We start from the raw sequence: 15,641 nt of genomic DNA, 5'->3' as shown, positions 1-15,641 counted from the left end.
ATGATATTGTGGCCAAATTTCTCTTGTGGATTTGGTCTGCCTGGCACATATCACCTGCCACATCATAACACCTGAGTGCCTTTGTACACCAAAAGCAAACATGCGAGTGCTGCGAGCAGTTAAGGCAAATTTTATGTTGGTCACCATTGCAAGATGACTTGAGTATTGGAGCAAGGATGTCTTACTGCAAACGTATAAGACCTTGGTGAGACCACACCTGGGGGTGGATCTTCCGGTCAGCGAGTGGGGGCGGGGCCCACTTGCCGACATGCAAAATAACACCGGACGACATCGGGTGGAACTCCCGACGTCACCCTGCATCATTTCCATTTTCAGGTCGGCGGGGGCATAGCCGAATCAGCTATGCGCCCATCGACCTGTCAACGGCCTATTGAGGCCATTAAAAAGTAATTGACATCATTAATGGACCTGGCCGTCCAACCTTAATGTTGGCAGGCAGGCCAGGAGCCCTGGTGGGCTTAAAAAAAGCATAAAATCTCATCTATGGGTGGGATGAGGTTTCATGAGAGTTTTAAAATATTTAATAAAGGTTTCAGTAAAAGTGATGGACATGTCCCAACTCATGTCAGGGAGCATGTCAGGGAAACTTTCCTATCATTTGTTTAACACTTTTAAATTTGGAGCCGATCTCCCTGAGGTGGCACTTAGCCTCAGGGAGATCAGTGCGCTCTTTTGCGTGCATGTGTGAAAGAGTGCACTCCCGGCTGAGGGAACCTCCCCCCCCATGCCCCCCGCCCGGCCAGGGAGCGCATAGCGCTTCCTGGCGGACGTCATGCTGGGCGGGCCTTAATTGGTCTGCCCATGTAAAATGGCAGTGTGCCCCCGACCTAGGGCACTAACCAGAGGTGCGCCTGGCCCGCCCGCTCCTGCACTCCCCCCCACCCCCCCCCCACACCACCCCACCCCCCCCCCCCCCCCCCGCCCCAAACAGGGGGGCGGGGGGGGGATTTTTCCACTGGAGTATTGTGTGCAGTTTTGGTCTCCTTACCTAAGAAAGGATATACTAGACATAGAGAGAGTGCAGTGAAGGTTCATCAGACTGATTCCTGGGATGGTAGGATTGTCACATGAAGAGACATTGGGTTGACTGGTCTGAATTCACTGGAGTTTAGAAGAATGAGAGGAGATCTCATTGAAACGTATAAAATTCAAACAGGGCTGGATGCAGGGATGATGGTTCCCCTGGTTGAGGGGTCCAGAACAAGGGGTCACAGTCTCTAGATATGGGGTAGACCATTTAGGACTGAGATGAGGAGAAACTACTTTACTCAGATGGTAGTGAAATTGTGGAATTCTCTACCTCAGGAGGCTGGGGAGGCCAAGTCACTGAATATATTTAAGAATGAGATGGATTTCTAGACTCTAAAGGTGTCGAGGGGTATGGAGAGAGCACGGCAGTATAGTGTTGAGATAGAAGGTCAGCCTTGATCATATTGAATGGCAGAGCAGGCTCAAAGGCCGAATGACCCACTCCTGCTCCTATTTTCTAGGTTTCTATGTTTCTCTCAATTCCTCCACTGTTGCAAATTTATCACTCTGCTTAACCCATATCCAGGACTTTATGAGCAGGAATTTCCTCCAAGTAAACACTGGGAGACCAAAACAAATATCTTGTCCCTCCGATAAACTTAGTTCACTCGCTGCCATCTCCATCACTCTCCCTGGCAACTGCTTGAGGCTGAACCAAACTGTTCACAACCTCGGTGTCATACTTGATCCTGAGTTGAGCTTCTGACCACATATCCACTCTCTCATAATACTGCCTATTTTCTCCTCTGTATCATTGCCTGCCTTCCACCCTTCCTCTGCCAATCTGCTGCTGAAACCTTCTTCCATGTTTTTTGTTACCTCTAAACTTCACAATTCCTGGCCAGCCTCCTAAATTCCACCCACCTTGAGGTCATCTAAAACTTTGTTGCCTGTATCCTTACTCACGTCAAATTCCATTCAGCCATCATCCCTGTGTTTGCTGAGCTACTCTAGTTCCGGGTCAAGCATTGCAGGCATCCTCTGGTGTAAGGCACCATTGACTTTATCCAGATTGCCATTCAAGATCACTTCAACCAGATTGGCACTGTTATCAATGAAAAGGGATTCCACTCCCTGAATATACTAGTCTGAAACTACAGATAGCCCACTATAATGGGATGTAAACTGTTATCTCATTGGATTTTGGAACTGATCTGCCATTAGCATTGTTCATTGGTACGATGATAACTGGAGATGACTTTCACAAGGCTACCATTCCTTAGAACAACAGTTTGTTTTTCAGTTGATCATCCACTTAAGAGCATCATGGAAATGATATGTAACCCCAGAAAGCTAGCAGCTGCAGCTTCACAGGAGTAAATTCCAAAACAAGGAAAGTCCCCAGCTTGATCATGTGCCCTGTTTCAAGGGAAAACACTAGAATAAGAGAAAGGAATTACATTTAGATATCCAAGGGATTGACCATGTGCTGAAAGAGTAGATTGGTTTCTGATCATTATGGAACTTATTACTTTGAAGAGGAATGTGTACTTAAGTCATGATTACTTCTTCATCAGGATTATAATACAGATCTGGCTTCAATGTTTAACTAGGAGCTTTAGCTAGGAGGCAGCCTCTGAACTCTGAAATACCCTGCAGGTTGACCTGCAAATTTCATCTTTATCTTCCTATGACTGTCTCAGATTGGTCATACGTATTCTATTGCAAACAGAAAAAAAGCTTCAAGTCTAGGATCAAAAGTTTAAAAAAGCAGATTTCTAATGTTGGTAATTTTCCCCATTTAATTAATTTGACTGGCTCTCTTCATCTGCTGCCACCTTCACCTGGCCTATGTTCTGAAATGTATGTTGGTAGAATATCACAACGATTTTCAGCATTTAAAACATTTTAAGCTGGTTTCCCATTCCTCACCAGTTTAGAAAGATTCATGTCTCTCAGTACTCTCATAACAATTGTTGATTCACTGTCTTCTGGCCGTGCTCTCTTCTGAGCTCCCAATGTCCTCAATACAGACAGAATGTTTCTCAAGCCAAAGTCATAATGAACCTAATTGTAATGAATTTGACAAGAAAGAAAATTATTAACTAAACTATTCTCTAAGGGAGGAAGTTTTCTGGAGCTTTCCAGTCTAAAAAATCTTCACCAGCACAGAACAGAAAACAGAAAATTTACAGCATATCAGGAAGCCATTTGGCCCATTGTAATTTTTGCTGGCTGTTTTCCAGCTTAATCCCATTTTTGTGTTTGTGGTTCATAGTGCTGTAAGTTACAGCACTTAAAATGCATATTCAAGTTTTTTTTAATGTGATGAGTTTTCTGCCTCTGTCATCCTTTCAGGCAATATTCTACACCATCCTTGAGTGAAAGAGCTTCTCCTCAGCTCCCTTATAAGCATTCCACCAATTATTTTAAAGCTATGCCTCTGATTATTTACTTCTCTGCTATGGAATATAGACCCTTCCTATCCACTCTATCTAGGCCTTTAATAATTTTATACACCTCAATTTCATCTCCCATCAACTTCTTACGCTCCAAAAAGAGAATAACCCCAGCCCGTCCAATCCTTCTCATAACTAAAATTCTCTATTCTATACAACATCCTCATAAATCTCCTTTGCACCCTCTCTTTTTTTGTTCGTACAAGATTCTGAGGGGGTTTGACAGGGTAGATGTTGAGCAGATGTTTCCACTAGTGGAGGATTCTCAAACTAGGGGACATAGTTACACAATAAGGGGATACTCATTTAAAACTGAGATGCAAAGGAATTTCTTCTCTCTGAGGGTAGTGAATGTCTGGAATTCTCTACCCCAGAGAGTTGTGGAGGACAGATCACTGAACATATTTACAGAGGAGGTAAATAGATTTTTGAAATATTGGGGAGTCGAGGGCTATGAGGAACTGGCACAAAAGAGGAGTTGAGGCCTGGGGCAGATCAGCCATGATCTTATTGAATGGCGGGGTAAGCTTGAAGGGCCGAATGGCCTACTCCAGCTCCTAGTTCTTATGTTCTTATGTCCTTTGAGGCGAAGTTGACCATGTTTATCATTTAAGGTTTTTGGTAAGGTTCCCGTGGCAAGTAAGCGACTGCTAAGGCCTATCTGCATTATGAAGGTTCTGCTGCAAATAGGGCTAGGTACTGCAGATAACTGAGTTTTGGATGAGTTCCTAGCTCGAGATTTCCTCTGCTTGTGTTTTCTCTCTGCTTTGGTTATGAGCTTGCTTTCAAAGAAGGCCACACCATTTTTTATTTGGTTGCACCAAGTGCAACAATCTTTGGCGAGCTTTTTCCAGGATTAGAAGTTGATATCAAAATTCCAAAGTGAAACTTTCATAGTCCCCTAATAACACTTCCTTTGACTGCCATGAGAGCACACCCCAGACTCAAGCTGCCCACAGAAGACTCACGTTGGTAAGTGAATGTCAGGGAATCTGACTAAATGACCAGCTCAGCTGTGGTTGTCTCAGTATGGTGTGGCTGCTTGGCATGCCAGCTTGGGTAAGCACCTCAGGTTCTGGCATTTTGTCCTGCCATCTGATCTTCAGAAGTTTCAGAAGGCAGTTCAAGTGAGCTTCTTGGCTTACAACCAGTGTCAGGATCTTCACTCACTCACTCACCCTCACCCACTATGTGAATGAGTGTGTGATGGTGCGTGGATGAGTAAGGATCCTGAGATTGGGAGCAGCCAGACACACACACACACACACACACACACACACACACTCTCTCTCTCTCTCTCTCTCCCTTGCATACACACATTCACTCACGCTCTCTCTCTCTCTCTCTCACACACTCTCTCTCTCATACACAGACACACATACTCACACTCTCTCACACATACAAATACTCACTCTAACACACACACACACACACACACAGACATATACAGACTCTCTCTCTCTCTCTCTGTCTCTCTCTCTCATATTCACTGGCCAGAATTTTCTGGCCTTTTCCGCTGGTGGGATCTTCCAGTCCCACTGAAGTCAAGGGACATTTGGATGGCTTGCTGCATTTTCCAGCCCTGCCCCCGCAGCCAGAAGGCTGGAAAATTCTGCTCACTCTCTCGCTCTCTTTCTCACACACACACATGTTCACACTCTCTCTCTCTCTCTCACATATCATACACACACGCACTCTCTCTCACACACTCACACACCCACTGACTCACTCTCTTCATACACAAACACACTCAATCACTCTCTCTCTCATACACATTTACTCACCAACTGGGCCTGAGTGGTTTGGAGATTAAAACACTGAGGAGTGGTTTGAGACAGCTGTGACATTACCAAGACTTTCTCCCCATCCTATCTAACACTCCAGCTGTCCCAGATCCTCATGTTGCTGCAACAACTGCTTTGCCATCTTCACTCATGTAGGCGGTTTTGTCAAATCCCCATACCCCAGCAGGCAGTCTCTCTCTCCTCCCCATACCCCAGCAGGCAGTCTCTCTCTCCTCCCCATACCCCAGCAGGCAGTCTCTCTCTCCTCCCCATACCCCAGCAGGCAGTGTTTCTCTCTCTCCCTCTCTCTTCCCCTTTCCCTGAAAGCCTCTCTTCCTCCCCAGCAGATTCACCACCACCGCTGCCGGTGTTCAGGCCCCAGGTTGAATAAAGCATACTGTTTGCTGCTCCTCCAACCACAGACTTTCTCTTCTGCATTTGCTGCTGATGGGTTCACCAGTGAGCCTGGCAGCAGCAAAACAGTACAGGAATGACCTATGATTGGAGGAGCAGCTCTTTGTAAAATCGTTCACTTCACTTAGCTGTATTTTGAATACTGGCTTCACAGGGCTGGACACAGATGTGTGGTGGACCAGATTGTGCCCTGCAGGCAGCATGTTGAATAAGTCTGCTATAGACTTTCAGTTTGGTGTGTGTGTCTCACACACTTCTTGTTTGTGTCTTGTGATAGATATACACAGCTCAAGAGAGTGTCCTGCTGAGATATATGTGAACTTATCCACTGCTGACAGGTTCTGGTCAAGGACTGAATCACTGGGTTCGAGTTGGGGCTTTCCTGGAGCAGGCTGGTACACTACTTCAGTTTCTTTTGTTCTGCTCATAAGGCTGAAGTTGGAGCATGCATTGCAGCATAAATCCATGCTGCATTGCATGTCAGCTCTGAACTGGCAACCAGTGCACAGTATTCAGTAAACAAATAATTGCAAAGTATGTCCTTGGAGACCCTTGTCTTTGCCTGGAATTGTCTCAGATTGCGCAACTTCCCATCCATATGATGCCAGGATCCATATGATGCCCGGGAGATATCGAAGTGCTTGGTGGAGAAAAACATGCTGAAGAAGTTTGGCGCTAGCATGCTGTTTAACTCCAATTAGTGACCAGGAATGGGTCAGGAGATTCACCATCATCCAGGGCACGCATGAGCATCTGTTCATGGAACTGTCGAGCCATTGTGATGAACTTTTCAGGGCAGCCAAATTTCTGCATTACCTTCACGACTGACTATGCCAAAGGCCTTTGTCAGGTCAATAAACAGTGTTTTTTTTCTATTCTTTCAAGACCAGCATTTGTTGCCCATCCCTAATTGCTCCTGAACTGAGTATCTTTTTTGGCCATTTCAGAAGGCAGTTAAGAATCAACCGCATTGCTGTGTGTCTGGAGTCAGATGTAGGCCAGACCAGTTGAGGACGGCAGAATTCCTTCCCTAACAGACGTTAGGGAACCAGATGGGTTTTTACAAAGATCGATGATAGTTGCCGTGGTCACCATTACAGAGATTAGATTTCTATTCCAGATTTAGTAATTGAATTTAAATTCCACTTGTTGCTGTGTTGGCATTTGAACCCAGAGCATTAGCCTGGGTTTCTGGATTACTTGTTCAGTAATATTACTAATACACCGCCATAATCCCATAAGAAGTCTATGTTCTGTTCTTGGCATTTGTGCTGGAACTGTCTAACTGCAAGCACCATATCAGTGGTTCCTCGACTTTTTCTGAAACCACAGTAACTCCCTGGCAACAGATCCCAATCGGGATATTGCACTAAGCAGTTCAGAAGGAATCTGGCAAAGATTTTGTTGGTGATGGAGGGCAGTGAAATTCCTCTACGATTGTCACAAAATTGGCAAGTTATTTTCCTCTTGTATATGTGGACAGTGGAGGCACCTTTGTACTCTTGCAGGATGCAAATAAACTGAAAGAGTTCAGTGAGCATCTTGACCAGGCATTGACCTCTACCCTTGTAGACCTCAGCTAGGATATCTTCAGCTCCTGGAACTTTCGCCACTAGATAGGAGTTTCTCTTTTATTTTTTCTTTTCTAGCAGTGACGAAGGTCATCAAGAAAGCACTTAATATCAATCTGTGGCAGCCTGTTGATTGCTTCTTCATTGATGGATAAAGGCCAATTGAAGATGTGGTTGAAGTGCCCTAGCCATCATTGTAGAATTTGGATTTTTTCTGTGAGCAGTGTTGACCCATCAACAATGAAGATTGGTGATGACCCAGTAGACAAGCACACTTAGACAGGTTTCAGAGCATTGTGGAACCTCTTCCAGTTTTTGTGGTTTGTGTATGACTGAAGCTTGTCTATTTTCTGATTGAACCAAGTCTCTCTCTGAATGCATCTCTCTTAGAGCCCTCACAGGCAGGCTCACCAGATTCTTTGGAGTGGCTCTTCCTATATTGGTCCTTGTTGGGTAGTGTGGTTACAGAACATGTCTGTTAAAGAATCTTTGTAGTCTTCTGTATGTTAAAGGCAAGTCTTTAGTAACTACTTCTAACTATATACAAACATATATAGCAAAATTACAGGCATGGGGCTATCTCCATGCTATGTCTTAACACATCTCTGGGCAACACCACATTGACCCTAGGTTTAGGTCATGTGCCTTCTTCCATCACTATGTGGATGGTACTGTACTCAGACCCATATTAACCATGTGTATACCAGACCCCTCTCTTACACCTCCCACCCAATTCTTTATCTCATGGATATAGAGTTACTTCAGTTTACTTCAAGTTTTAAGACTGTTATAAGTCTTATACATTTACCTTATTGCTACAACCTTAATGCTATTCCAACATTATTGCTATTACAGTTGATATGCTCCTAAGACATGAAAGAAATTACAAATGATGTAAATCAAATCTTATTCTTTTTTGCTTATTTAAAAATGAACTTTGCAGAACAAAAATGTGGCTGCCACTAGTCACCTGATCCTTGAAATTGTGACCACTAAGGTATTATATGGAAAGCACTGGAGACATACCCTGACATGTACCTCCTGAAATCTCACACCTGGGACTGTGAAGGTCCATTTAAAAAAAGAAGCACTTAAAGGAAATGGACGTAATTTGCATTTTTTATAAACTGACCCCTCTAGAGGAGTCTGAGGATATTCCAAGACAATAGCTACCCGGGACAGGGTCATCAATATGGATAAGGACTCTTTCTGAGGCTAATGACTGAGACACTATAAACCACAAAACAAAAGCCAGGTCCAGGCACCAGGTAAGCATTCCTTTATGAAATCAATGTGGAGGAAGGAGATCACGTGACTCAAGTGAAGGTTTTGAAATCTCTATGCAGAGTTGAGAACTCGGAAGCAGGCCAGTTAGCTATTTTACCTCCAACCTGCAAACATCTGATAGCAGGACTCCAGGCTAACCAAGCTGCCTGCAATAAGCCCTCCTTGAAGTTTATCTGGAAGCCACTGGTCATGCCTGCCAAGCAGACCAAATCTCTGAATACTAATCTCATCTCACTGCGCTGCCATCATCTTTTAATAGAACCCACTTGAATTGGAACTTCATTGAAAAGGAACCCCTTTTGGGTTCGGACTTTCTGAATGCTGGAAATCATGTGAAATGACATTTATTTCTGCAGTTCTTTTTACTGTTAAGTTATTCATGGTTGTAAAACCTCTTCTTTTCTACTCACTTTTACTGTATACTTGTGTGTGCATTTGTGTGTGTGTGTGTGCATAAAGTTGCGATTTAATCCACAGGTTTGAATGTGTGAATAAATTAAACTTCCAATTTAATTCTAAGAGTTTGCTGCGAGCTTCTTTAAAAATTGACTACACAAACCAAGGGTTTTTTTGGAATAAATGGGACAGCCTATTTTTTCAAAGCAAAAATACTAATGCTTACAGACACTGCTGGAGAATAAAGGAGTTCAGTTTTGCCTCAGTCTCCTATCTGTAACACAGGTATTAGCATTAGCAGCATTCTCGATACCTCATCTCTCCCCTCCAAGTCCTTGAAGTTAGATGTTAAGGCAGTCTGGAGGCCTTATAACACTTCCACATCCCGCCCGTCATTCTGGAGAGCAGGAGGCACTGTTAGTTTTGGTTCTTGTCTTTTTTTTATCCATTTATTGGGCGTGGCATTGTTGACTAGGCCAGAATTTGCTGTCCCTAATTGCCCTTGAGAAGATGGTGGTGAGTTGTCTTCTTGAACTGCTGCAATCTATGTGGTGTAGGTAGACCCAGAGTGCTGAGGGGAGGGAATTTGAGGATTTTGACCCAGCGACAGTGAAGGAATGGCGATATATTTCCAAGTCAGGATGGTGAGTGGCTTGTAGGAGAACATCCATGTGGTGGTGTTCCCATGTGTCTGCTACCCTTGTCCTTCTAGATGGTAGTGGACGTGGGCTTGGAAGGTGCTGTCTAAGGAGCCTTGGTGAGTTCCTGCAGAGCATCTTGTAGATAGTACACACTGCTGCTACTGTGCGTCGGTGGTGGCTTGGAAATTGGACTGGCATTTCGGTATGCTTTCATTCTTTTCTTCCATTGCTTTATGTTGAACCAGGCCTGGTAGGTTTGGGTGTTGTGTTGATCCATGGTTGCTGTTACACGCAATCATGTCTTATGAGGTGGACAAAGATGGTATTCGTCTCCTTGGTGCTGCCTTTTCTTCTTCTTTTTCTATGTGGGATATCTGGAAGCTTTCTGAGGCTGAGGAAGAGCATTCCTATGGTGATCAGAAGGCTGAGTGGAATGCTCACCTCTGCTTTCTGTTGTAAATGGTGATAGACAGCTACCTGGTTACAGCATCCCATGTGCTGGTGGCACGCTGGCTGGAAGTTCCATTGTGTGTACAGCGATTGATATGCCAACCAGCTGTACCATCATCGTGGTTGGAGTTAGAGGCTTCTCAAGCTGCTGATTCACCAAGTTGCCAAGGTAATCTCGTGGATGGTAGGTTGGTCTGGGAGCTTTCCAGGACCTTCAATGATAACGGACACAACTGCTGTGCAAAACTAGAAAAGAGATCTATGGTGAAATCCGAGTCTGAATTCTCTCTTGTGTTTGAGTGCTCAGGACCACCTGCTCTGGCTAGCTAATGACAGTGGTAGTCTTCACATCCTCCACTATCTGGAGAAGATCCATTCAGGGCTATGCAGGTGTCTCTGCTCAGAAGAGAGAAAGAATGGTTAATGTAAATCAGCTCAGAGATTTGTTTGCTGCTCCATGTTTTATTCTCTTCGCTGATTTGTTTTTTCCTTGGCAGAGTATAATTCCTCTGTGCTAGCTTTCAAACACACATTTTGCTATTGCACTTCTGCCAATTGATTCTGAAAGACCTCACGCTCTTTAGTGAGAACTTATATCTTTGCTTGCCATTCCATGTTCCTGATTTCCATCTATTCGTATAACTCTTTGGGAATATAATGTTTTTCCAAAGTTCCTTCCAAATGTGCGACTGTTGCCTTCAGTGCTACAGTCTCATTCTTGTAACTTTCATCATCCTCCTGGAATAATTAGCCTCCCTAAGTCTTCTCTGAAAACTGAGTCGTCACTTCTTTCAGAGTGGTGTTAAATTCATTTTGTTTCTCTTCGTAATGTTCCCAAGGAATGAACTCAGGCTCCTGGGATCCTTGTAGCATGTGTATGCCCTAAAACAGGTTTTCCTTTTTGTAGCAAAGTTCAAGTACTTCGCCTTGAGTTTTTCTGTGATTTAACAGTCTCATTGAGTTTGTTCTGCCATTCTGTCATTCTGCTGCTCAAGGTATTCTTCATTCCATCACGTTGCAGAAGGGTAATGGACTGTTTTTGATCTAACCCTGAAGGACAAATAGCTGCTCTTTCAGCTGTTTATTTTCTTACTTGGCTCTTCTCTTCTCACTCTGAACAGTGTATAGCATTGTATTGCTAAAAAAAGAGACAAGTCTAAGCTTTTCATCTTGCACTCATCAGGGCATTTCACAAGAATACCAATAAAAGGGGAAAACATCAATTTATATGGTATGTTAAGAGACAGCTAATTGGTTGGCAAGTGGGCTGGTAGAGGCATTGCCATGGAGAATACGCCACTGTTGGTGACTGACAGTAACTGCCAAGCATTGTTTTAAATTTAAACCGGACACTTTTACCCTGATTGGTCAAGGCATTGCCTGAGGAATGAGTCAGCGAATGACTATCACTTATTGTGTTTAGCTGAAACAGGTGCAATGTGTGTACATGTTCTTTCTGTCTGCAAAGAACAGGGCCCCATGTATTAATATATGTAGCTTTCAGTACATGCGAATGTACTACACTGCGAGCACGACTGATGATCTTAAATTGCCTGTCAGTGTAATTCTTAGCACATTGAGGATTATTTAGCAAATGATGTCCAATCGTGGAATCACATCTAATGTTGGACATTGTATTTTGGACTTTGCAAGCACAGGCTGGTTGGGTATGTTCTGTACCTTGTTCATTGTGAACAGTGGCTGGGACATGCTGTTTGACATGATTCACCAGACTTTGGGGCATACAGCCTACACACCTAGCATCACACTAGCACTGAAATTCATATTAGCATATTATTCATTTGTGTGATAGGCAGAGCATCTTTTTGGCTTGACAGCAGTATCCTGTTAGTAGTGAATACCACCCGCGTTGCTACTGCATAGTAGCAGCATGAAACAACTAGCTTTACTATCAATTCTGATGAAGTCATTTGGACTCGAAATGTTAACTGTATTCCTCTCCGCAGATGCTGTCAGACCTGCTGAGTTATTCCAGCAATTTTTGTTTTTGTTTCAGATTTCCAGCATCCGCAGTATTTTGCAGTTAGCTTTACTATTGGTCAAACATTTGAGCTACCTTGCTCTTCCAGGGTAATCTAAGGTAGACTGGGCACTTTTAAGGGCCGAAAGTGACAGCCTTAGGTCCGTTCATGAGATTGTGTGATATACAGTGCAAAATGATCTGATTAGGGTAGCCTTTATCCTGTAGAATGTTTTTGATGTACCCTATTTTGGCATCGAGCTTGCATGATAAGCAAATGGATTCGGCCCTATTTACAAGGTTGCCGATAGGACCAATTTTATAGCATGTGGAACTGTAAGAATACCAAAGCATATATTGACCTGTGAAGGTAGGCTTGTGGTAAACCATAGTAGAGAACCCTCTGACAGATTTCTCAACTAGTATGTCAAGGAGACCACTTGCCAGCCAATTAGCACTCTTTTCACATAGTTATAAATTGTTGTTTTTCCCTTATATTTGTATTCTTGCAAGGTGTCCTACTGAGTGCAAGATGAAAAGCTTTGACATGTCTCTTTTTTCAGCGATCCTCAAGTTCTGTACTACTAAATGACCAAGCAAATTGTTGGAACAGCAGGCTGACAAGTTCTGATAAGCTTCATCCTTGTCGGGAAGCTATAATAATTTTCATAATATTATTGGAATTTATTGTAAAGTAGAATAATAGTTGTGTGTGTGTGTGTGTGTGTGTGTGTGTGTTAATTGAGTTAAAACCAGATGGTCTGAAAGCCTTGATTTAAGAAGAGAAGCTAGGTTTGGAATGCTAAATAGGTAAACATGGGTGGAGTTTTAGAACGTGAGGTGTAAAAGGAACATTTACATTTTAAAATAAACCAGAGTAACTTTAATTCAAAAGAGGGGATGAAATGTTACACCTACCCAGAACAAGTTAAAAACAGTGTGTTTATTTTTTCCCAAAGATTACTGGTAAAATTAGCACCATGATATATTTTTATCATTAGAGAGGTAAAGTCCAAAGACATAGTGAAACAATGGGAATTTGTATTCAAAGGGGAAAAATGTATAAAGGGGAGAGGCATTTTAAGATCTAATGCAAGTATGCAAAGCCTCCAGCACCTAAGCCTCAAGCTGTTGTCTACAAGGAACTGAAGCTGAGAAAAACTTCCTTTCAATTCAACTGTCCAGAGTGTGTGTTTTGCCTGGGTCTGTTTAAACCTATGTGTTTTCCTGTTGCCTTAACGGAGGTGTAACAGGGAGTTAGATTAATCAGGGGAGCTGGGAGTTATCATAGTAGTAATTTATAGACCTAAGTATGTGCTTAAAATCATTTCTTCTATTAATAGATGTTTAATTTAGTTTTGTAAAAAAAAAACAAAGACTCGGTGGTCATATTACGACTCAATTCAAGGCATGCACCTTGAAATAAATACGAATTGTAAAATAGCTGTGGCAGTTGTTTCAAGTTTCCCTCTGGGATTTGAACAGGTCAGCATTTACAATCTTCTGTGCCATAGCAGTCCTAAAAGAAGTAGCTCGTGAAATAGTTGATCTGTTGGTTATAATTTTCCAAAATTCCCAAGACTTGTGGAAGGTTCCATTAGATTGGAAAGTAACAAATTTAACTCCTTTATTCAAAAAGAGAAGGAGACAGAAAACAGGAAACTACAGGCCCGTTGGCTTAACATCTGTCAGAGGGAAAATGTTGAAAGCTATTATTAAAGATATTACAGCAGGGTACTTAGATAACTTCAAGGTAATCAGTCAGAGTCAATTTGGTATTGTGAGAGGGAAATCATGTTAAACCAATTTGAGTATTTCTGTGATAGAACAGACTATTGAATCAGTTTATTGGAGTTCTTTGAACAAGAGACATATGCTGTGGATAAGGTGGAACCAGTGGTTGTAATGTGCTCAGATTTCCAGAAGGCATTTGATAGTGTGCCACATCAAAGGTTATTGTGGAAAATAAAAGCTCATGGTGTAGGGGGTTATATATTGGCATGGATAGAAGATTGGCTAGCTAACAGGAAACAAAGAGCAGGCATAAATCGATCATTTTCTGGTTGTCAAGATGTGACAAGTGTGTTCCACAGGGATCAGTGCTGGGGCCTCAACTTTTTACAATTTATATAAAGTGACTTGGATGAAGGGACTTAAGGCATGGTTGCTAAATTTGCTGATGACACAAAGATAGGTAAGAAAGCAAGTTCTGAAGAGGACGTAAGGAGGCATCAAGGGGATACAGATAGGTTAGGTGAGTTGGCAATGATCTGGCAAATGGAGTATAATGTGTGAAAATGTGAAATTCTCTATTTTGGCAGGAAGAATAAAAATGAAGCATAATATCGAAATGTGAGTGATTGCAGAGCTCTGAGATACCAAGAGATTTGGGTATTCTAGTGCATGAATCGCAAAAGGTTAGTATGCAGGTAAAGCAAATAATTAGAAGAGGTAATAGAATGTTATTACCTGGAAAAACTCAGCAGGTCTGGCAGCATCGGCGGAGAAGAAAAGAGTTGACGTTTCGAGTCCTCATGACCCTTCGACAGAACAGTTCTGTCGAAGGGTCATGAGGTCTCGAAACGTCAACTCTTTTCTTCTCCGCCGATGCTGCCAGACCTGCTGAGTTTTTCCAGGTAATTCTGTTTTTGTTTTGGATTTCCAGCATCCGCAGTTTTTTGTTTTTAATAGAATGTTATTGTTTACTGCGAGGGGAATTGAATACAAAAGTAGTGAAGTTATGCTTCAATAATACAGAGCACTAGTGAGACCACATCTGGAGTAATGTGTCTTCTTATTTAAGGAAGGTTGTAAATGCATTGGAAGCAGTTCAGAGAAGGTTTACCAGATTGATACCTGGAATGGATGGGTTGTCTTATGGGGAAAGATTGGACAGATTAGGCTTGTATCTGCTGGAATTTAGAAGAGTAACAAGTGACTTGATTGAAACCTATAAGATCCTGAGGGGTCTTGGGAGAATGGATGTGGAAAGGATGTTTGCTCTTGTGGGAGAATCTAGAACTAGAAGTCACTAAATGAGGAATAAGTTTTCTTTCAGGGAGTGGTGAGACTTTGGAACTGTCTTCCTTTAAAGGAGTGGAAGCAAAGTCTTTGAATATCTTTGAGGCAGAGGTGGATAGATTCTTGATTAGCAAGAGGATGAAAGATTATCAGGGGTAGACAGAAATGTGGAGTTGAGGTTTAAAATCAGATCATCCATGACCTTATTGAATGGCGGAGTAGGCTCAAGGGGCCGAGTGGGCTACTTCTGCTTCTAATTTATATGTACGTATATGTGTGTTCATATGTCCCCTTGCCATTCAATGGCATTACCATTAATAAATCCCCCACTATCAACATCCTGGGGGTCACCATTGACCAGAAACTGAACTGGACTAGCCATATAAATACTATGGCTACAAGAGCAAGGCTGAGGCTCGGAATTCTGTGGCAAGAAACTCAGCTCCTGATTCCCCAAAGCCTATTCACCATATATACAGAATGATGGGATACTCTCCATTTACCTGGATGAGTGCAGCTCCAACAACTCTTAAGAAGCTTGACACAACACTGGATAAAATAGCCCACTTAATTGGGTCCATCCAACACCTTAAACATTCACTCCCTCCACCATCAATTCACAGTGACAGCAGTTTGGACCACCTACA

At 42.7% G+C, this 15,641-nt stretch overlaps 1 protein-coding gene across 1 annotated transcript in view; it reads right to left on the bottom strand.

The window, feature by feature from the left end:
* The window catches only part of LOC121278118 (dynein heavy chain 8, axonemal-like), a 2,067,071-nt gene that overhangs the window by 662,008 nt on the left and 1,389,422 nt on the right, over window positions 1-15,641 (bottom strand). Inside the window, 1 exon segment of the mRNA XM_041188205.1 lies at window positions 2,923-3,057. Within this exon segment, the coding sequence (XP_041044139.1) occupies window positions 2,923-3,057 (135 nt within the window).

This window comes from Carcharodon carcharias, chromosome 5 (genome assembly GCF_017639515.1).
Source record: "Carcharodon carcharias isolate sCarCar2 chromosome 5, sCarCar2.pri, whole genome shotgun sequence".
NCBI classification, from domain to species: domain Eukaryota; kingdom Metazoa; phylum Chordata; class Chondrichthyes; order Lamniformes; family Lamnidae; genus Carcharodon; species Carcharodon carcharias.
This window is presented reverse-complemented; position numbering and strand designations above follow the sequence as displayed.